We start from the raw sequence: 23318 nt of genomic DNA on the forward strand, positions 1-23318 counted from the left end.
AAAAGAAGGAAAAAAATTGAAAACATTATTTTGGAGACTTGTAGCCAGGAAAAATAAGAATTCAGTCTAAACTGTAGAAAATAATAAAAATAGAAAAACATTAGGCAAGACTAAAATCTAACAACAGGTGTACTATAGTTTTTGAAACATATTTTTTCTCTCTCTAGTTTCCCATTTTTACTAAAGACAAATCATAGAAGAACCAATTTGCTTTATTATACTTGGCCAGATTATTTGTATGAAGTGAAGCAAGAATAATTATTTTTCACATAGGCTTTTAAAATTAGCTTTGATGGACTTCTTCCATAGAAGCAATCTCAGATAAGGCTTTTTTAAAGCCAAGCCCAGCCACGGATTTGTACCATCAAATACCTACGAGTTGGGTGACTTATTCTCCTTTTGAGTCCCAACATAATTTAGGGCTCTTGGGCCTGTCAGAAAGTGACATTCTTTACTTACCACAGGTCAGGAACACTGTTCAGGGACTGTGCAGACAAGGTATGAGGCCAGTTTCCCCAAGAATTTTTTATTGGCTCTATAAGTCAAGTTTAATACCTTAAAGGAAAGCACACCATTCCAGCCAAAGACTGTAAAATAACCAGTTTCTCCAATTGTGTCCTGTTACAAATAAAAACAGATTCTTATTTCACTTATGCAAATAACTATATTGCCATAAATCACGAATACTTACAAATAGTGTCCAAATTCTGGAGAAATCAGGTAGAGAGAAACAAGCTCCAAATTTTGTTCATAGGAGTATACTTGTTAAAAGCTGTCAATAGCTCAAAAAAAAAGTTTCCTTGACTCTGAAAAACAAAACAAAGGATCAGCAACGTTTTGTGCAAAAAGTCAAAAAGATTACTTCAGTCTTCTATTGGTTCAGTCCATGCAGTTAATTTCTGTTCTGCTTGATATTCGTGAACATTTCAGCTCTCCATGAGTCCTGAAAGTTTTTCCTCTTTTCTAATGTCACAGTCTCCAAAGTTATCAGAAAACTGCATTCAAGGACACGCGTTAAGAGTTTTATAGCTGATTATAAAACTACCTTCAAAAGAGGAACAAAACAAGACAACAATTGTCCATGGATGACAAAAAGTTTTAGGGCAGCCACAGTCAAAGACACAATTGACAAGAAAATTTGTTACCTCTGTGGCATACAATAATTTAACATAACAATTATAATTACTGATAACATACACTAAGTCATGTCAGAATTTTAGGAGTTTCCTATTATTTTGGAACAGATACCAATAACACACTTATACAAATACAGCCCAAAGAAAACTAAATACCATTTCATATTTCACAATGCTTCCTGTATAATTTTTATATCAAATAAGCCAAATATGTCATTTTTGGACTTTAGGGAACATAATATCTTAAAGGATTAATTAGGTCAGAAAAAGACATAATTTATAATTTGATTTTGGAAAGTTTGTCAAATATCAAAGATTGAAAACACTTGATATCACAAAATAAGATCGCAGGTCATTGTAAAAAGTCATTTATTTAACCAAAGTGATAACTCAAGGATTAAAAAAAAAAAAAAGGCAAAAACCTTCATTATTTTAGAGAGGAGATTTAATTTCCCAAACAAGCCCTAATAAAAACAGCATGAAGCCAATTAAATTTGCTTTCCAAAATTTTATACACAGTCTATAAAATTTTAATCCTGACCATAAGATATAACTTCAATAAGCCCTTTATAACCTTTATAACCTTTATTAAGGAGTCGGTCAATGTTTCCAGAAAACCTTGTTAATCCTACACAGGGTACCATATGATGGTCTTGCATCAGTATGCCTTTGACATTAACAGTTAATTTATAGAGAAACTGAACTTATTTTCTCTATCAAAATCAGTCCTTAAAATCTTAAACACACACCTCTTCCACAAAACAGTCCCTGGGCCTTGAGGAGTTGAGTAGCTTTAATTTCTGGCCTTGTGTTTTAGGAATGCAGTTTATTTCGATTGACATCTTCTACCAGGCCTGAAGATGAGGCTTTAATTGCTGTCAGTGTTTAACATTTAGCAAGACTTGGTGTCCTTTTTAGACCCAGGAGTCAAAGCCCTGTAACTCAATGTCACAAGTACTTTAAAAGCACATACAGAAAGATACATGGATGTAATACCTTTAATTTTTAAAAAATTTTCTTTTAATCTCAGTTTTTTCTAAACAAACCAAAACTTAATAATAATGGCATAGGAATTATTTCAATAAAATGTAAAATCTGTTAGTCAGTTACCAAAAAGCAAAACAAAAGACCTTCTGCAGTGCACAAAATATTATGTTGGAAGAAAACATTTCCTTTAGACCTTTATTGTTAGCATCAGGCCACAACAAACAGAATTCGAGGGAAAAAAAACTCACATGAGCTGAAAATGAGATGAAGGTGAGCATTACTATTTTACACCTTTTGAAAGGGGAGAGAAAACCAAAAATGGTGAGATGCAATAAAAGTTGAACTTTGGGTTAAAAAAATTAAAATGTCTTACAATTTATTAAGAGTAAATCCAGCCAGGCATGGCGGCTCATGCCTGTAATCTCAGCACTTTGGGAGGCTGAGGCAGGCAGATCACGAGGTCAGGAGTTCGAGACCAGCCTCGCCAATATGGTGAAACCCTGTCTCTACTAAAAATACAAAAATAACGCGCCACTGAACTCCAGCCTGAGTGACAGAGCAAGAATCCGTCTCTGAAAAAAAAAAAAAGAAAAAGAGTAAATCAATCTCCTAAGAAAATTTTATTGTTCTAATCAATTCTTTAGTGTATAAGTGTGTTTTTTTTACATCAAACCCAATTTCTAGAAAGACCATTATAATTTCCCTTTAATCATATACAACTTGATCATATAAAAGTTTTTTTTTTTTTTGAGACAGACTCTCACTCTGTCACCCAGGCTGGCATGCAGGGCGCAATCCTGGCTCACTGCAATCTCCACCTCCCAGGTTCAAGCAATTCTCCCTACCTCAGCCTTCTGCATATCTGGGATTACAGGCACCTGACACCACACTTGGCTAATTTTTTTGTATTTTTTAGTAGAGATGAGGTTTCACCATGTTGGCCAGGCTGGTCTTGAACTCCTGACCTCAGGTGATCCACCTGCCTCGGCCTCCCAAAGTGCTGGGATTACAAGTGTGAGCCACCGTGCCCGGCTGAAAGTTTTTTTTTTTTTTTAATAAATCCTCTTATTGTGACTTACACAGATGACTCATGACATGCTTGGACTTTCTGATTTGTCCTGAACACCCCTCTTTCTTAAACAACCAGTCATCTTATTCGAGAACTAAATTTACCATACAAGATTCTTTCTCATATAAAATTATTTCTCTTTGAGCTTTCTTAGCAAAAAATACCTTTTATTTCTGCAACTTTCTTTACATCTGCCTCATTTCCTGGTTTCTTTTATCTTGTTTTATATATAACCTTAAAATAAGCTTTGAATTTGACAAAAATTGTTCACCTTTTAAAAAGGACACATTTTGTTTTTTAGAAAAAATATTTTCCTATAATATATTTTCATTGTAAAATACCCAAATAATGAAATATCCATTATTTAATTTAATGCAACTTTAGATTCTAAATTATGACACGTTTATCTGTAAGTATTTATCCCATTACATTTACCTAATTATTTTAATTGTTTACCTAGATTATTTATGAAAACTGTGATAGTCATCATTTAAAGTTATGAAACTCACCATTGCAAAATTATAACTGACACAGTGAAAAAGATATGACCTAACTGACTCCCTCTTGCCTCTAACCTCCAAATTATCCTTGTTCATTCCTGGGCATAGGCCGAACTAACTGTGGAAGGAACTTAGTTTAGTTTAGCTTTGAAACAAAGATAACAGTCATTTCCCAAGAGAAACCTTATTGCCTGTGGACTAGACTCCCTAAGGCCACAAGATTAGAAGTTATGGTAATTTTACTAAATAATTCAAGATGTAGCTATTTTCATTAAACCAATATCAATGTCTTATTTATTAAAAATTAACACAAACAAAGATCATTCTGTTTTAGGCTGGGTTTATGCTTTTGTAACCCTATGCCAAATTTTGACACCTTATGGTATTTGGCAGGGATAAATATGAAATGACTTGATCCATAAATGCAAACAAAAATGTATGCTGGCAATTCTTAAGACATTTCTAATATTATTTTGCCAATAATTTTAAAGCTAGCTTATTTATTACAGATTTTACTTAAATCACGTCAACTTGAAAAAGCATTTGGCTGGTCTTCTTTTTTCTGATAAAGCATTTGATTTCAGCACCTTTATTTTTCTGTAAGCCAATTAATTACAGCTCTTTTGTATATTTTTAGTAGTGAAAGGTGTACATAACACATAATAGATACATAGATGTATTAGGCATACTGATAGAAGTACATCTTATAGATTCCTAAGACCTCCTTTTGTTTTCCCCTGTCTTAGACTTGCAAACTCTTGATAACCTGTTTCATTAGCCTGGCAGCTGTCAGCTAAATAGCCCTAAACCTGCATATTGAAGGAAACAACTCTTAGATGAAAAATCAGATAGCAAAATTTACATCTCAAGGTACAGACAGAAAAAGTCTAGTGGTGATAGAGGGAGACTAAAGATGGATGCCAAATCAAACATAAAATTATAGAACTCTATCATAGGATTGTATGAGGAGACCAATTTTATTCAGAAAGGGATTATTTCTTTTTTACCTAGATCTCTGAAATCTGGGCAGAGTCCACACTGAATCCTGGGTCTCCAAAAAGGGAGAATTATTATGAGGCTAGACCATGTAATGCTTTTTCAGTGCACTTAAAACAATTTTTTTTAAGCGAAGACATTTCAAAGTGTCTAAATTACACTCTTCCTTAAAAACTGAAGAGTAGCCTCTGTTGCAATACCTATTTTAGTCAATAAATCAGGTAACACAATACAAATGCAAGCAGTTTGAGAGCTGATACAAGTTGTCTGTTTACACTCTTGGAGTTCCATAAGGAAAAACGAGTTTCTTCCCAATAGGGAGTCTGGTGCCTTCTCCATTTTCTTTAAGGAACCCCAGGCTATTATAAACTATTTTAGGCCCCTCATGCAGCAGAGGATGCAAGAGAAAGGAGAGACAACAGAAGTAAATGAAGAAAACAGAATTCAGCCAACTGAGAAGAAAAAAATATTTTGCTCAAAAAAAGAGACGAAGTCCTAGAAGAAAAACAAACAAACCATGATGTCCTTTTAAATACAAACACCCACCCCCCACCACACACACACACATGCATGCGTGCACACACACACACACATCTTGGATGGTAGCTTTTAATTAAGCTAACTTTTAACCACTGAGCTCCTTTTAAAAAAGTTTTTAAATTTGATTACCATATTTCAGCTAGAACAAATTGCTGCTATTGCAGAAGTACCAAGTATCAAACCAGAAAGGGCTTGATTTAGGAACCAAAATCAGGCTGTTGTGGTGGAAAAAAAGATGGCAGAACCCTTAGCTATGGAACTGCAGTGTAGGGCAACAGCCATTGCTCTTTCAATTTGGCCTGGCTAGCAAAGAGGTGGCCTTGCTATGTAAAGAAAGCCCCTTAAGTAGTCAAAATCAAAAATATCTTTTTTCTTTTGCTGGCCATTTTTCTTCCTCCACCACACCACCTTTTTTCTTTTCTCTTTTCTTTTGTGAGAATTTAGCCACTTCAGAGGATTTATTCCTCATAATTTGGAACTTTCCTTTAGATTTGATCAAGTCAGATAGTTTGATCAAACCCAATGGGAAAAAGACCGAAACAACAACAAAAACAGAAACAAACAACAGCAAAAAAGCAGTTAAGCCAAAAAAACAATGGCACAACTTGTACAATTACTGAGTGTTCTAATGGTAAGGAGAAATTCAGACCAGCTAGTTGTTCATCTTAACTTTAGCCAAAACGAACTCCAATTTAGTTACTTACTTAGGGATGAGTCCCAAGCTGAAGACTGTTCTCTACCATCTTAGAAGCAGGAAAAATCTCAAATTTGGCTTCCCTTGGAAGCAAGCTGAAACTCTATAAAGGAGTTATCTGTCTTCAATCTTCATGGAAGCAGGAAAAACTTGCCTTGTACTGGAAGCAAGTAAAACTCCAAAAGAAGTTGTACAACAAAATAAACTTTAGATCTTGACCAAATTTTGGGAGATCAGGGATTCTCTGGAGGGGGTGCTTCCAGGCTTCAGCAAATTGTCCTGTTGGTTTGAACCATAAAGCTAGCTCGAGCTGGTACCAGGCACTGATAGGAGATTTGTCAAATGTCAGTGGCGCAAACACTCAGAATCCCTTCATGGTTGCCAAAATGTGAACCCTGAATATCTGAGACAGGTGTCAGTTAATTTAAAAAGTTTATTTTGCCAAGGTTGAGGACGCGTACCCATGACACAGTCTCAGGAGGTCATGACAACATTGGCCCAAGGTGGTCGGGGCACAGCTTGTATTTATACATTTTAGGGAGACATGAGACATCAATCAATATACATAAGACGTACACTGTTTCTATCTGGTGAGGTTGGACAATTCAAGCAAGGAGGGGGCTTCCAGGTCACATGTAGGTGAGAGACAAATGATTGCATTTCTTTGAGTTTCTGATTAGCCTTTCCAAAGAAGGCAATCAGATACCCATTTATCTCAGTGAGCAGAGGGATAACTTTGGATGGAATGGGAGGCAGGTTTGCCCTAAACAGTTCTCTGCTTGACTTTTCCCTTTAGCTTAGTGATGTTGGGGCCCCAAGATTTATTTTCCTTTCACAAGTAAGTGGCCACAAGAAAAACAGAAACAGGATTAAGAAAGGGCCCTAACCCCTCCCATCACAGGCTCCATCAGCACATTAGAGAGGAGTATACTAGGTGACTATATATACATATTTGTGCCTGTGATAACTGCAAATAAAATGACGCTAACCATTGTAAATGTTCAGTTCTTCTCAACTATTCATTTTGATGACCTTGGAAACCCTTGCAAATATTTAAAGACAAGCATTCGTGTAATAGAGTTCATCGTAATACGTCGTGAACTCCATATATCTGAGACGGGTCACAGTCAATTTAGAAAGTTTATTTTGCCAAGGTTAAGGACAGGCCTGTGACACAGCCTCAGGAGGTCCTGATGACTTGTGCCCAAGGTAGTTGGGGTACAGCTTGCTTTTATTCATTTTAGGGAGACAGGAGATATCAATCATTATGTGTAAGATGTACCTTCGTTCGGTCCAGTAAGGCACACAGGGCTGGGGGGAGCAGAGGGGGATTCTTTTGAGTTTTTGATCAGCCTTTCACCGAATACACAATTTAGTCTGGCTCAGTGAATTTGCATTTTTATATAAACAATATGGCAGAGGAAGCAATCAGATATGCATTTGTCTCAGATGAGCCTCAGAAGGATGACTGATTTCTGTCTGTCCTTTGTCCACAAGGAAATTCCTTGTAGGCAAATTGTGAGGGAGGTATGTAGCCTTTTATCTTTGTAGCTATTTTATTTAGGAATAAAATTAGGTGCAGGCAGGTTTGCCTGACATCGTTTCCAGCTTGATTTTTCCCTTGGCTTAGTGCTTTGGAGGTCTCGAGATTTATTTTCCTTTCACAACCTATAGAGGAGTGTCTCAACCTTGATACTACTGACATTTAGAGTAGGACTGTTCTTGTTGTGGGGATGTCCTGTGTATTGTAAGATAAGTTTTTAAGTGAGTTGAATTTTTTTTCCTTAAGGTACTTACTACATTTAAGTTTAAGTACTAAAATAAGTGGCGGGGGTATTGTATGAGAAAAAATACTTTCGGGAAGTACACTTTTTTTTTTTTTTTGGTTTTAGGAACTGGATTTATCTAAGCAAAATTGCTCAATTATTCAGTACAATTGCCTTTCTACATAGATGTAATTATGGCTAGCACTTTTTCACCTTTCATCATCCATGAATGATAGGTTATATTGTGCCAAAGTTCAATTATTTGTTGTTATCTAATCTAGAATGAACTTTACATATATTTATGTGAACTAAGGTGAATGAAATGGAAGAAAAAAGGCAGAGACTAAGATCAGATATCTTTAAAAAGGTAAATACATGCCTTAGCAACCTTACTCACATTTTGACACTTGGCCTAGTTTAGCAATATTAATCACCCAGGCACAGTCATTGTCAAATCATTTATACCATATGTGACAGGCATCTTTTTCTGGCTTTGGGTTTTGTTTTTAAATACAAAGCCCCATAATTTGGAACAATAGCTGGATAATTTGGAGTGAAAAAACTGGATAAGATCTACCATCTCCAAATTTAGAATGACAGAAATTGGTTTCCAGTAAGATATGTCAACAAAAAGAGTCAAACTCTATAAAATAGTTGAAGACATTTATTTTAAGCCAAATATGAATGGCCATGGGCTGTGACACAGCCCCAGGTGATCCTGAGAACATGTGGCCCAGGTGGTTGGGCTACATATAGCTTGGTTTCATACATTTTAGGTGGATGTAAGACATCAATACATGAAAGATGGTGGTTCAGTCCAGAAACATGCCCCGAAAATGTGAGACCACTTGGGAAACATGAGACAACTCGGGGTGAGGGGGCTATATTAGTCCATTTTCACACTGCTGATAAACACATACCTGAGACTGGGAAGAAAGAGATTTAATTGAACTTACAGTTTCGCATGGCTGGGGAGGCCTCAGAATCATGGTGGGAGGTGAAAGGCACTTCTTACATAGTGGCAGCCAGAGAAAACGAGAAGGAAGCAAAAGCAGAAACCCCTGATAAACCCATCACATCTCATGAGACTTATTCACCATCACGAGAATAGCATGAGAAAGACCAGCCAGCATGATTCAATTACTTCCCCCGGGGTCCCTCCTAAAACAGGTGTGAATTCTGGAAGACACAATTCAAGTTGAGATTTGGGTGGGGACACAGCCAAACCATATCATTCCAACCCTAGCCCCTCCAAATCTCATGTCCTCACATTTAAAAACTAATCGTGCCTTCCCAACAGTCCCCCACAGTCTTAACTCATTTCAGAATTAATCCAAAAGTCCACAGTCCAAAGTCTCATCTGAGACGAGGCAAGTCCCTTCTGCCTATGAGCCTGTAAAACCGAAAGCAAGGTAGTTACTTCCTAGATAAAATGGGGGTACAGGTATTGGGTAAATACAGCCATTCCAAATGGGAGAAATTAGCCAAAACAAAGGGGTTACAGGGCCCATGCAAGTTCGAGATCCAGCGGAGCAGTCAAATTTTAAAGCTCCAAAATGATCTCCTTTGACTCCAGGTCTCACATTCAGGTCATGCTGATGGAAGAGGTGGGTTCCCATGGTCTTGGGCAGCTCTGCCCTGGTGGCTTTGCAGGGTACAGCCTCCCTCCCAGCTGTTTTCACAGGCTGGCATTGAGTGTCTGTGGCTTTTCCAGGTGCATGGTGCAAGCTGTCAGTAGATCTACCATCCTGGGATCTGGAGGACGGTGGCCCTCTTCTCACAGCTCCACTAGGCAGTGCTCCATTAGGGACTCTGTGTGGGGGCCCTAACTCCACATTTCCCTTCTGCTCTGCCCTAGCAGCGGTACTCCATGAGGCCCCTGCCTGTGCAGCAAACTTTTGCCTGGGCATCCAGGCGTTTTCATACATCTTCTCAAGTCCAGGTGGAGGTTACCAAACCTCAATTCTTGATTTCTGTGCACCTACAGGCTCAACACCATGTGGAAGCTGCCAAGGCTTGGGGCTTCCACCCTCTGAAGCCACAGCCTGAGCTGCATATTGGCCCCTTTCAATCATGGCTGGAGTGGCTGGGACACAGGGCACCAAGTCCTTGGGCTGCACACAGCATGGAGACCCTGGGCCTGGCCTACAAAACCACTTTTTTCTCCTGGGCCTCCAGGCCTGTGGTGGAAGGGGCTGCCATGAAGGTCTCTGACATGGCCTGGAGACATTTTCCCTCCGGTCTCGGGGATTACCATTAGGCTCCTTGCTACTTAGGCAAATTTCTGACACCGGCTTGAATTTCTCCCCAAAAGATGGTTTTCTCTTTTCTATCACATAGTCAGGCTGCAAATTTTCCAAACTTTTATGATCTGCTTCTCTTATAAAACTTTAACAGTATCCAAGTCACTTATTGAATGCTTTGCTGCTTAGAAATTTCCTCCACCAGGTATCCTAAATCATCTTTCTCAAGTTCAAAGTTTCACAAATCTCTAGGGCAGGGGCACAATGCCACCAGTCTCTTTGCTAAAACATAACAAGAGTCACTTTTACTCCAGCTCCCAACAAGTTCCTCAGATCCATCTGAGACCACCTCAGCCTGGACATTATTGTCCATATTGCTGTCGGCATTTTGGGCAAAGCCATTCAACAAGTCTCTAGGAGGCTCCAAACTTTCCCACATTTTCCTGTCTTCTTCTGAGCCCTCCAAACTGTTCCAACCTCTGCCTGTTACCCAGTTCCTATGTTGATTCTACATTTTCAGGTATCTTTTCAGCAACACACCACTCTACTGGTACCAATTTACTGTATTAGTCCATTTTCACACTGCTGATAAAAACATAACTAAGACTGGGGAAAAAAAAGAGGTTTAATTGGACTTACGGTTCCACATGGCTGGGAGGCCTTAGAATCATCATGGTGGGAGGTGAAAGGCACTTCTTACAGGGTGGCAGCAAGAGAAAATGAGGAAGAAGCAAAAGGGGAAACCCCTGATAAACCCATCAGATCATGTGAGACTTATTCACTATCACGAGAATAGCACAGGAAAGACCAGCCCCCATGATTCAACTACCTCCTCGTGGGTCCCTCTCAAAACAGGTGGGAATTCTGGGAGATACAATTCAAGTTGAGATTTGGGTGGGGACACAGCCAAAGCATATCAGACGGTCAGTTCCAGGTCCCCCCTAATGTTTGAATAGGTGGATTCAAAGGTTTTCTGAATGGCAATTGGTTGAGTTTACCTAAGGACCTAGAATCAATAGAAGGGAGTGTCTGGGTTAACTAAGGAGTTGTGGAGACCAAGGTTCTTATTATACAGATGAAGCCTCCAGGTAGCAGGCTTCAAAGAGAATAGATTGTAAATGTTTATTGGGAGACTTAAAAAGGTGCCAGACTCCGTTAATTCTCTTCTGGATCAGGAAAAAGACCTGGAAAGGGAAGGGGATTCTCAACAGGATGTAGATTTTCCCCACAAGAAACAGCTTTGCAGGGCCATTTCAAAATATGTCAAAGAACTGTATTTTGGGATAAAATACTTGATTTCTTCAGGGCCTATTATCTGTCATGTTGGTATTTTATTGTTCCAAAGAACCTGTTTAGTCAGTCTTCAGGTCTCTGTTTCAATGTCAATGCTGGTCAACTGTGCCTGAAATCTAAAGGGAGGCTGTTATAATTAGGCATGTCCGATCACCTGTTCCATCATGGCCTGAAGTAGTGTTTCATATTTCAGGTTTACTTTTAATTTATTTTATTTTATTTTTTTAAGACAGAGTCTCACTCTGTCAGCCAGGCTGGAGCGCAGTGGCGCAATTTTGGTTCATTGCAACCTCCGCCTCCCTGGTTCAAGCGATTCTCCCACCTCAGCCTCCCAAGTAGCTGGGATTACTGGCGCATGCCACCACACCAGGCTAATTTTTGTTTTTTAAGTAGAGACAGGGTTTCGCTATGTTGGCCAGGCTGGTCTTGAACTCCTGACCTCAGGTGATCTGCCCACCTCGGCCTCCCAAAGTGGTGGGATTACAGGTGTGAGTCACTGTGCCTGGCCTCAGGTTTACCTTAGAATGTTCTTGGCCTAGAGGAGTGGTCCATTCAGTTAGTTGGAGGGCTCGGAATTTTATTTTTGGTTTACGGATATTAGGGTATTGCTCATTACTTTCTATCTTTCTAGATCACCTCCCATATCAGCTGCTCAAACCTCATCTTCTACATTCCTCTTTCTTTCTTCAACCTTCACTTAGAGCTCAGGTCCTGAGGTCAGACTTGAGTAAGATTTCCTTTAAACTAATGGGAGGAGGTAAGTAACTGTAACATACAAAGATGAATAATAAGTACATGAAGAGGTGGGCACTGTGGTTCATGCCTGTAATCCCAGCACTTTGGGAGGCCAAGGCAGGCGGATCACCTGAGGTCAGGAGTTCGAGATCAGCCTGGCCAATATGGCAAAACCCCATCTCTATTAAAAATACAAAAACTAGGGCCGGGCACAGTGGCTCACACATGTAATCCCAGCACTTTGGGAGGCCGAGGCTGGCAGATTACCTGAGGTCAGGAGTTCAAGACCACCCTGGCTAACGGTGAAACCCCGTCTCTACTGAAAATACAAAAATTAGCCGGGTGTGGTGGCAGGCGCCTGTAGTCCCAGCTACTCAGGAGGCTGAGGCAGAAGAACTGCCTGAACCCAGGAGGTGGAGGTTGCAGTGAGCCAAGATCATGCCACTGCACTCCAGCCTGGGCGACAGAGCAAGACTCCCATCTCAAAAAAAAAAAAAGAAAAAAGAAAAAGAAAAAAGTACATGAAGAGCCATTACACTGTGTTCTCTCAACTTTTGTGCTTTATTGGAAATGTCCACAATAAAAAGTTGTCTTTAATTATTCTTCAGTGAGAAGAGTGAGTCTACAGGACTCAGATATCACTCACCCTGTCCCAATACATTATTATGGCATCTTTATCCTCTATAAGAAGACAATGAGATTTTTCTAAAAATAAAAGCTCACCACTTCCCATGTGTTCTGGATCCCAACAAGTCAGGTCTCCTGAGACATCTTGCTTCTGAAAACATCCTTTCTCGTTCCCACATCTTCAGTCTTTCCCCCTTTTGACTCCTACCCATCTTCTTTAGCACACTCAAACTTCTCCATGTTAAAAAAGTTCTTCACTTGAACTTCACAGACCTCTTGTAACTCTACATGAAAACAAGCACATTTATATTTTTCAAAAATCCATGTAAACTAAAAATTGGCTTGGAAAAGGTCAAGAGGTGCCTTGCTTTTTTGACAATGACAATAGCACACCTCAGCAGCTTGTATTACAAATACTACACAATACAAAAAGATTTGAACTCTTTCAACTAATTTTAGTAATAACATCAGAAAATGTTTAGGCTGGAAGGGAAAGTTTATCTCCTCCAGACTCTCATTTGTACAGATGAGAGGAAAGGACTCTCCAATGATTATCCCAACTTTGCTTAGATTGACCCAGCAGGTAGCCCTCTGAGTTGGGGCCAAAGCCCCAGACTTTTGGCTACTGCTCTTGCATCATAAAGCCCCCAGGGATCTTCTTGAATAAGATCAAGTCAAATTCCAAGTATAATTCAATTGTAGGGAGAAAATTCCTTCTGTATCTGTTGTTCTTTAACATGTACACTGAAGTTAAGAAATAACCATTTGTTTCTACCAATTAAGAAATTTAACAGACAAAAATCTTAAGGACTTCACAGGCAGATCCGCGGGTTTTGGGGAAAGGGTGTGTCAAGGGAGAAGAAAGGATGTAATGAAGGTTGGCATCAAGTCCCAGGAAGAATCACACTGAAGGCAGCCACCTGCTTCACCCAGGCTGAGTGGTGTGGTAGACGGCTTTGAAATATCACCGGAGTTCAAAGCCCAGCTTAGCCACTACCTGTTACTTAGTATTACTGGATCTCAGTTGCCTCACTTATAAAATGTGGCAAAAATAGTACTGTTTTACGGATACCAGCTCAAAGTGCTGGCATAGAATGTGATATACTGGGACCCACGCGACAGACCACCGAGGTCAAGGGATACTCAAGCCAAAGAGAGCGGTAAAGGCAGGAGCGGATGACCTATAAGTGCCTTCCTCAGACTCCCCTAGGCACTCTCTGTTTTCCTTATTTGATCTCGCGAAGACGCTGACTCAGGGGAAACTGGGAATGGCGTGACCACAGGGAAAATGATGTATTTTTTGGTCCTTGGAGGCCCGAAACCCATCGTGTCTGAAATGACTGCTGCAATCCTAGCAGCAGCAGCAGCCCTGAGGTCAGGAGTGATGGACTGAGACTTTGCCCGGAGAAGGCCCCCCCGGATTGACCTCCGGCTCGGAGCCCTCACAAAGTGCTGAGTCACGGGGAGGCGGTGCCGCGCGAGGGGGAGGCGGGCCCGCGCAGTCACGTGGCGGGGACTGTATCACAACAACGGCGCGGCGTGCACCGCCCGCGGCCCACACCGCTTCCTCCCGCGACAGACCGGCTCTCCGAGCATGCTCAGCTTGGCCTCACGACTGCACGGCGTCCCCCGATGCGGATATCCACGGTCCAGGTTTTCCGGGTGGCTCTGGGGGCGGGGCCTGTGTCGGTCCGCGGGGCTGCGAGGCGAGGTTGCGGTGCCAGGGCGCCGCTGGGCAGACATGGGTTCCCGGCGAGCGGGTCTCGCGTTTTTCCGCGGAAGACACTGCTGGGAATCGGCCTTTGGTCATGGTCTAGGGAAGAGCTGATTCTGCAAGATATGAGCTCCTTCTTTCCCCTTCAGCTATCGTTACAGCCCTGATGGAGCTGTCTGCTGAAAACTCACTTCCAGATGTGGAAGCCTAGCCCTGGGTTCAGTGTACAGAATGAAATCGAGCAGTAGTGGATCTATGCAAGCAAAGCATTGTCAGAGGGGAGTAACTCTTGTTAAATATGACTTCAGTTGATCCGTGATGGGTTTTTTTTTTTTTTCTTTGTAACAGAAAAAGCTAAAGACACTGAGAGATCAAGGTTTAAATTGGGCATAACTGCCCTGTGGTGCAGAAGTGCCTGCGCCCTTTTTGGGATTGTCCAAAGCCCTGGGACCCCCCTCTGGGGGAGCTGGTTCAGAATTCGGGGAGTAGGGTGAGGGAGGTCCCTTATGTGAGTGTGAGCCGGGATCTAGGACAGAATAACTCCAGTTACAGTGTTAAACTCTTACTAGGTTCAGTGTCACGTAGGGCTTTGGCTAGACTAGAATTTAGTCTATTCTTGAACCGCCCAGGTCCATGATTCCTAACAGGTGCATAGGAAAAGTGTACGGTGTGCAGCAGGTGTATGGGAAAAGTGCTTTGCAAAGTGTAAATCAAGGTCTACATCAGTACTGTTTCAATAAAGTGGAATGAGAGCCACATATGTAATCTTAAATTTTTCAGTAGCCTCCTTTAAAACTAAAAATAAAAGTGGGCGGGGGGTGGTGAATTAATTTAAGTAACATACATCATATTTAACTCAAAATTTCCAAAATACTATATCACTATGTAATCAATATAAAACTTTTAATGAGATATTTACATCTTTTTATTCTACTGTCTTAGAATCTGGTGTGTGACTTACACTCACAGCACATCTGGGCCACTAAGTTTTCACTGGAAATACTTGATCTGTAATTACATTTCATAAAATTTACAGTCAAAAAGTGGATTCACATTTCCAACTTGTTTCAAATTTGCTTAAAAGTTTTCTAGTAACTGAATGGAATATCAGTTTTTAAATTGACATTTAAATTGATTAAATTAAAACGAAAATTTGGTTTCTCGGTCATGTTAGCCACATTTCAAATGTGCATTGGCCAATGTGGCTGATGGCTGTCGTGTTGAACAATGCAGGTCTATGAAAATGTGAGATAAGATTATGAGAATAACCCAATGATCCTTGGATGTTTAAAACATGTGAAACACTGTTTCTCCCCCTCTCCCACTACCTGCTTTTCACGGAGAAGCTAACATTTATTAAGCACGCACTCTACACCAAGCACTTTTCTAGAATTAAAGGTACAAAAGGCATAAGTCATCTGTGCCCCAGAGGAATTCACTATTTAGTGTGGAGCTATCTTTAAAATGACTTTATCATTAATGTGCGAATGCAACCAAAACACAGAGAGGAATAACTGTGACTCAAAAGATGAACATGAGTGTGTCAGATGGAGAATTTCAAGCAGGAAAAACAACAGAGTGCCAGAACCATATACAGGTCTGGTGAGGTTGGTGGGAGGGCAAAGGAAGTTGTTGAAAAGGCTGTGGAAAAATTAGAATGTGGTTTGATTTCTATCCCAGCTGTGTGATGAGGATGGAAACATCATCTCCTGAGCTTCAAACATCCCTACCACACACACACAGACACACACACACACACACACCATTGTGGAAATCCCAGCCAGACCTTGGGTATTCATGTACCCAAGCCCTGTGAGGGGCACATCCAATATAAAGGCTGTGGGAGTAGAGAATCCTGCTATCATGTACTCACTCATTCAGCAATTAATAAGTGCTTACTAAATGTTAACTCTGTAGTGCGAGGGAAGAGGGTATGATAAATACACACTTTCTGGGAAAGTAATGTATGATCTAGTTGCCGTCACTTTTCCCCTGACAGGTCATTGCTCTGTCAACACATATTTATTAAACAATCACTTGGGGGCATGGTACCTCTTTCCTCTCCTTTCCCTCCAAGATAAGGCCAACTCTAGATGTTCCCACTATCTTCAATCCCACCCCACAGTAGGCTCACAAGAACGTCATTTTGATCACTTAAGGGATGAATTTTAGGTTTAGATGGAGGATAAACTTTTGGAGATGGTTCCTCGTATGGTCTATCTGGAGACTTTTTGCAATAAATGGTTCCTCGTATGGTCTATCTGGAGACTTTTTGCAGTAAATGGTTCCTCGTATGGTCTATCTGGAGACTTTTTGCAATAAATGGTGTCTGTGCCATCCAGAGAACATATGTCACCTCTTAATAACCAGGTCAATTTATTGGCCATCAACACTATACACATGTACACTATGCACATAATTACGACATCTATAAAAGATAGAATTAATCTAATTTTATGCAGATATGGGAAGAACTCGTCCCAAGTCTCACAGTCAGTAAGTGATGGAGCCTAGAGTTGAACTGTTTCACTTCACTACCATGTTAATACTTTTCTCAACACATTCTGCCGCTCTCACTCTAAAGTGTGAGGCCCTGTCCAGCTAAAACATAATATGGTGAGTTCGTCATTGATTCAAATAATCAACTTTCTTCCCGAACCCCAAGTTTATCTCTTTTGATTAGGAAAAAAATGCATTTTGATATGTCGCGTTTGCGTAAAGCGAGGCCGACCGCACGCCCCCTTCTCGCGAGCTGCTCCCCTCAACTGCGTCCCAACCACCCTTGCACACGCCTCCTCAGCCTCCGCGGTTCCCACCGGGCTCCAGGCCACGCCTCTGCCGCTGCACCGCCTCCTCTCCCCGCCTTCGCCCGTAGTCTATAAAACCCGGAGCGAAGGATCGCGCCCAGGAGCGGCGAGCTAGCGGACGCAAAGACTGGGCATGCTCGGCGGCGGCGCAGGTTTTGGTCACAAGTAGGAAGAAGCCAGTGCACCAGACCGGCAAAGAGAAGCGGGAGCCGCCGCGGCAGCGCGGCCGTGGGGTCCGCCGCCGCCGCATCGGAGCGGGAGCAGGAGCAGCGGGGAGCCGGCCAGGGAGAGGCCGCCGGGCCGAGAGCCGTCCCGCCTGCTCTTGGTCTTCTGCCTTCGCGTCCGCGCGGTGCGTCGGACCCAGAGTCTGTCACCTGGGCGCCAGGGGCCGCCGCCGGGGAGCCGGAGCGGGCAGGACCCTCCCTCCGCCGACTGCGGCCCGAGAGCGCCCCCGCGGGGTGGAGCGGCAGCCGCCTTCTGCGGGCGGCTGAGTGTCCGTCTCGCGCCCCGAGGAGGAGGAGGAGGGGGCGGCCATGGGGCTGCTGTCCCAGGGCTCGCCGCTGAGCTGGGAGGAAACCAAGCGCCATGCCGACCACGTGCGGCGGCACGGGATTCTCCAGTTCCTGCACATCTACCACGCCGTCAAGGACCGGCACAAGGACGTTCTCAAGTGGGGCGATGAGGTGAGCGCCCGCGGCCCCCGCCCCCGCCGGGCACCCGTGTCTGGCCGCCCGCGCTGCCTTTGTCTGGCCCTACGCCCCCGGCCCTATCGCGGTCCGCGTTCTCCACTGTGCCCGGGGTCCTCGAGCGCCTCCCGGCCCCGGGAGCATCGTCCCTGCCTTCGCCTAGTCGGCGTCCAGGGCCATCCTCCTGACTAGACTGCTTTCTCGGTCATTCATTCTTTTGGGTTTTCCCCTTCATTCCATAAACTCGGATTGGGCGCTGGGAGGGCGTGAGCATGAAAAAGTGACATTGGGTGCTGCGAGTCTTCAACCTAGTGTATCTGCAGACCGGCAACTACCACGATCCACCTTACAGGCTCAAAATTCGCTTTTGCGGTCAATATGAAAGAGACTAAGTTTTCCTAGTAGGCCTGCTGGTTTTAGAAATCAGGTCTTCAGGATGTCCACTTCTGCCCTACCTCATGCAGGTGTCTTTTCCTTAAACCTCTCCAACTTCTCATCTCCCCTCCCCTCCAAAACACACACTTAATAGCTATAAATTGAAACCAGTAAATTACGGCTCAGTTTCCTACATGGGGGAGGAACCTTCCCTTTCCTGTTTAATTCTAAGTGGGAATGCATGTAGAGTTTCAACATTAGGATTTGCTTGTGTCTTTCCATGGCCTAGGTCCAGCAACTAAACTTTACAAACCAGTGTTCTGCCTAGAGATGAAGTGTCTCTAGATTCTCAGTATGTTGAACCATTGTTTATTGGAATGATCTGGAATGCAGCAATGTTAAAACTGTTGGTTTAGTGTCATCTGCCAAAACTTTTTGTGCCTTCCCTTTCTGTTTTTGAAAATTACGTGTGTACGCAGTACACATTAAATGACTTCTTGAGAAATCCATCTCTGTTTTTCTTGTTTTTAGCTTTTGCCTTAGATGGCTTGCCACCTGTGTAAATTGTTTATCTTTTGGCCAGTGTTGTTATCACTCTTGGCCTAAGTGCTGAGGTGCTGTTACACCAGTGCAGAATATCTCCTTTCAAAAAGTTAGTTGTTTTTTTTTTTTATTTCTAAGATTGGGAGATAATTCTACCTCCTACAGCCGAAGAAATTGTGCTGTTTTAAATTAGGAAAGTATGATGACTAGTAATTCACATTTCTACAAAAAGTGGTTTGTCACATTTCTTTGAACAGAAAAAGCACAGCATGTGTTTTGGTGATGATTCTTCAGTTTTACTGTAAAGTTCATAGTTTCTTTACAGCATCTGCCATTTTGTATATTCATTTTTGTATTGTGTGTCACAGGAAAATGTAAGACGAAATAGGGCAGGGATATTATGCTTCTTTTTCACCTCTGTTTTCCTAGGGCCCAGCCTTGTGCCGGTGTAGTTGGCATCAGGTCCTTGTGGCATGAATGAGTGAATGAACTACCATTTGAAGTTCCCACTGTATGGTAACTAGTCATTGTAGAGCAGTTCAAAGTTTGACATGTTTTTGTGCTGCTCTTTTTTTTGAGACAGAATCTTGCTCTGTCACCCAGGCTGGAGTGCAGTGGTGTGATCTCGGCTCACTGCAACCTCTGCCTCCCGGGTTCAAGCAATTCTCCTGCCTCAGCCTCCTGAGTAGCTAGGATTACAGGTGCCTGCCACCACGCCCAGCTAATTTTTGTATTTTTAGTAGAGACAGGGTTTCACCATGTTGGTCAGGGTGATCTCAAACTCCTGACTTCAGGTGATCCACCCGCCTCGGCTTCCCAAAGTGCTGGGATTACAGGCGTGAGCCAATGTGCCGGGCCCTGTGCTTCTTTTGACATTTAACTAGGTCTCTCTGCAAAGACAGGCAGTCATGTCTTTGGTGGTCATTGCCCCAGGGAGAACTACATCAACAGGAAATTTGCAGCACAGTTGGAGCTCAGCAACTCATTCTGGAGACAACACCCCACCCCCCACCACCCCTTATCCATCTTTGTCCCATTTGGTGTATTCCTGCAGGACACTCCAGGAATCCTTAATCTTACCCTTTTAAAAAAGGCCTCTCCTGTTGGCAGGAAGAGCATTTAGAACTACCTATTTTAAGTAACTTTTGTAGTTGTTGGGTAGATTGAAGTGAGAAGAGCTGAAGAGTAGAGCCTTGAAGTACGTGTCTCTGCTTTAACAGGCTTTCATGGAGAGGTTTGCAATAGGTTTACCTCCTTCCCACTCCAAAAGATCAAGGGGCTTGGAGAAGAGTGGCAATAATGCAAACTTGTATTATGCATCTATAAAGGAGAGAAAATTGGACCCAGCATTTCAGCCAGGTCATAACACTTCTTGAAAAAATTATACTGAGCAGATCTGTGGAGAATTAGATTTTGGTATTGTATTAAGACTCTAATAATGGCTGGGCGTGGTGGCCCGTAATCCCAACACTTTGGAAGGCCCAGGCAGGAGGATTACTTGAGCCCAGGAGTTGAAGGCCAGCCTGGGCAATATAGCGAGACCTCATCTCTACAAAAAATAAAAAATTAGTGGCATGTGCCTGTGGCCCCAACTATTTGGGAGGCTGAGATAGAAGGATCGCTTAAGCCTGGGAGTTTGAGGCTGCAGTGAGCTGTGATTGTTCAACTGCACTCTAGCCTGGGTGACAGTGAGATCCTAGCCCCCCACCCCCAAAAAAAGATTCGATAACACTGCTCTTACCTTAAAATGTGTAAATGATGTTCACTGAAAGCTTTCTTTAGTGACTGTTGAGACTATGCCTTCACATTTCTTGTTCCAAATACTCTGTCATACTTTAAATACAAAGCTATAAATTGATTTTTTAAACCTCATTTGAAATGCTGCTCTTACCAACATTTTACTATTTTATGATCTATCCTTTCTATTTCCCTAGACTATTTGTTTTCCACGTCTTCCTTTGTTCCCCCCCCACCCCTGCCCCACTAACATATTAATGTCTTTTGGAGTGGGGAGTAAACAGAAACTGCGGTGGAGAAGTCATCTTAGAAGAAAAACATAACCCGCTGCTCATTTTTTATTATTTTAAATTTGCTTCAGTTATGTCTCTGGGTGGAGTATAGAATTTTTGAGAAGAATAACATTCCTGCCCTGAAGTGTTGACAGCTGCCCGACGCAAAGGAAAGAATTAAGATTGTGAAGACTGCCCAGGTGATTAAAGAAAAAGAAGCCCCACTCTACTTTTTCCTCCTGCAATGGCACTTCAGTGAAACCTTGGTCTCCCCCAAGCTAGTTTTCCCTCCCACCCTTGATCTGGGATGCAGATACTAATTCTCCATTGTGGTACCTCTCTACATTTCTTTTTCTCGTTTTTTTGAGACGGAGTCTCGCTCTTGACACCCAGGCTGGAGTGTATGACGTGATCTTGGCTCACTGCAACCTCCGCCTCCCAGAGTTCAAGCAATTCTCCTGCCTCAGCCTCCCGAATAGCTAGGATTATAGGCACCCAGCAGCACAGCCGGCTAATTTTTGTATTTTTAGTAGAATCAGGGTTTCGCCATGTTGGCCAGGCTGGTCTCGAACTCGTGACCTCAGGTGATCCACCTGCCTCGGCCTCCCAAAGTGCTGGGATTACAGGCATGAGCCACTGTGCCTGGCCACCTCTCTACATCTCTTATGTGCAGAGAGAAGGTGTGACTTTTTTTTGCGGGGTGAGGATGGGAGGGTCTCATCATGCCTAAGTATTTGCTGATGCCTCTAACCATTCCTCTAGCAGCAGCATCATGTCAACGTAATCTAATCACCCTTTTGTAAGATAGAGCATTATTTTTCAGACTGCAGGTCATGATTCAGTAGTGGGTTGACATACATTTAGAAGATTCCAACCAGGACTTTGTGTGTGTGTGTGTGTGTGTGTGTGTGTGTGTGAAGACAATACGAGATCTACCTCCTTAACAGATATTTAAGTTCACAAATATAGTATTGTTAACTACAGGGACAATGTTGTACAGATCTCTAGAACTAGTTTATCTTGCATAATTGAAACCATGCTCACCGATTAGCAGTTCCTCAATTTTCCCCTCCATCTAGCTCCTGGCAACAATTTTGATTTCTGATTCTATGAGTTTGACTCTTTTAGTACTTGATATAAGTAGAATCAAGCAGTATTTGTCCTTCTGTGACCGATGTATTTCACTTAACATAATGTCCTCAAGGTTCATCTAAATTGTCCCTTACTGCAGGATTTTCTTTTTTTTTTTTTAAGGCTGAATAATATTCCATTGCTTGTATGTACCACATTTTCTTCATTTTTCTGTCAGTGAACATTTAGTTGTCTCTACATTTTGGCTATTGTGAATAACTTCGATGAACATTGGAGTGCTAATATCTCTTTGCCAACAGGACTTTTAAAAATATTAAATGGAATAGGGTGAAGAATATTAATTGATCAGACCATAGTAAGAATATTATGTAAAACTTCTGAGTTATTTTTTGAGGGGGTGTGTGAAGGGTAGGCGTGTGCATTGGGTTGCATGTAAATTATTTCTTACTATGGTTCACAGTTGAAGAGTTTGAAGGCCACAGTCTCAGATTTATTTATTCGATGAGGTGAGCCTTGTGAAAAAGAACAGGTTAGCACTAACCTTCGCACGTAGTAGGAACTCACTGGTACACATTCCGAATAGAAGTGTGACGACTGGTCAGAAGCCTGGTGGCTCAGATGCAAGAGAGCTTGTTTGTGTGCAGAAGCCTTGAGAAATAACTGAGAAACAGGCTGCGCAGATAAATGTGTGTGTGGTAGATAAAAATGGGTGTGGTGGGTGGTGTGCCACGTGGAGATGAAGAATGGCTGGCAGGACAGAAAGTGATGTTTTGGATGTGATATATTGGGCTTTATGGGCATCATATCAAAATGCTGCTTTTTATTGCTTACTGTTGCACTTATAGAGCCATGGACTTGGATAAAAAAAGACAAAAATGAACTTAAAACTCGCCATAGGTAAGGTTGGAAGGAGAGGCTGCCACTTTAGAAATGCTCAGCTCTACTTACTAGGATAGTATTTGTCTCTTCACACCAGACAGAACCTTGGATTTGGGGTTCAGTTTGTGTTCTCATCCAAGGCTGAAGTGGATTGTCTTACAGAGGTGCGTGTATGCTGGCTTTTTGGAACTCAGGTATTTTCCTGTGATAAGCTCCAAGATCAGCCTACAGATGCCTGTTTCACCTTTAATATGACAGGTCCTAACTCTAGCCACCATTTACTATGCTGCTTCTGTGGGAAACAGAAGTTCCAACTCTTAGGTTCCAGGGAGATACCTATTTTGCCCCAGCATGAGGAGAGGTAAGGGGGATATTCCTGGGTGCCCTGTTGCCTGCCGAGAATACAAACAAGTAAGCCCTTCTGCACAGTTCACATGCAGCTTTTCAGATATGGGTTTTGTTTGTAACTTAGGTATGCACATTAAAAGACAGATCTGGGAAATCTATTATGTAAATGTAACAAATATGACTCTTGATTTTTTCTGATCACTGCAGTGTTAGCTGCCTGCCAGACCTTTTCAGCTACTTAGTGGCAGACGTATCATCACAATTGAAATCCGTCTGACT

General features: G+C 42.2%; 1 protein-coding gene across 2 annotated transcripts in view; it reads left to right on the forward strand.

The window, feature by feature from the left end:
- The first annotated feature begins 17353 nt into the window (after positions 1 to 17353).
- Positions 17354 to 23318, forward strand: part of GCLC (glutamate-cysteine ligase catalytic subunit) — a 53095-nt gene continuing 47130 nt past the window's right edge. Inside the window, exon 1 of one of the 2 annotated variants that reach the window (XM_003254137.4) lies at positions 17354 to 17790. In XM_003254137.4, the coding sequence (XP_003254185.1) occupies positions 17641 to 17790 (150 nt within the window). In that variant the 5' untranslated portion in view covers positions 17354 to 17640. The remainder of the gene's footprint in view (positions 17791 to 23318) is intronic. The other variant, XM_003254139.3, reaches the window with a different exon arrangement.

This window comes from Nomascus leucogenys, chromosome 22a (genome assembly GCF_006542625.1).
Source record: "Nomascus leucogenys isolate Asia chromosome 22a, Asia_NLE_v1, whole genome shotgun sequence".
Taxonomy (NCBI): domain Eukaryota; kingdom Metazoa; phylum Chordata; class Mammalia; order Primates; family Hylobatidae; genus Nomascus; species Nomascus leucogenys.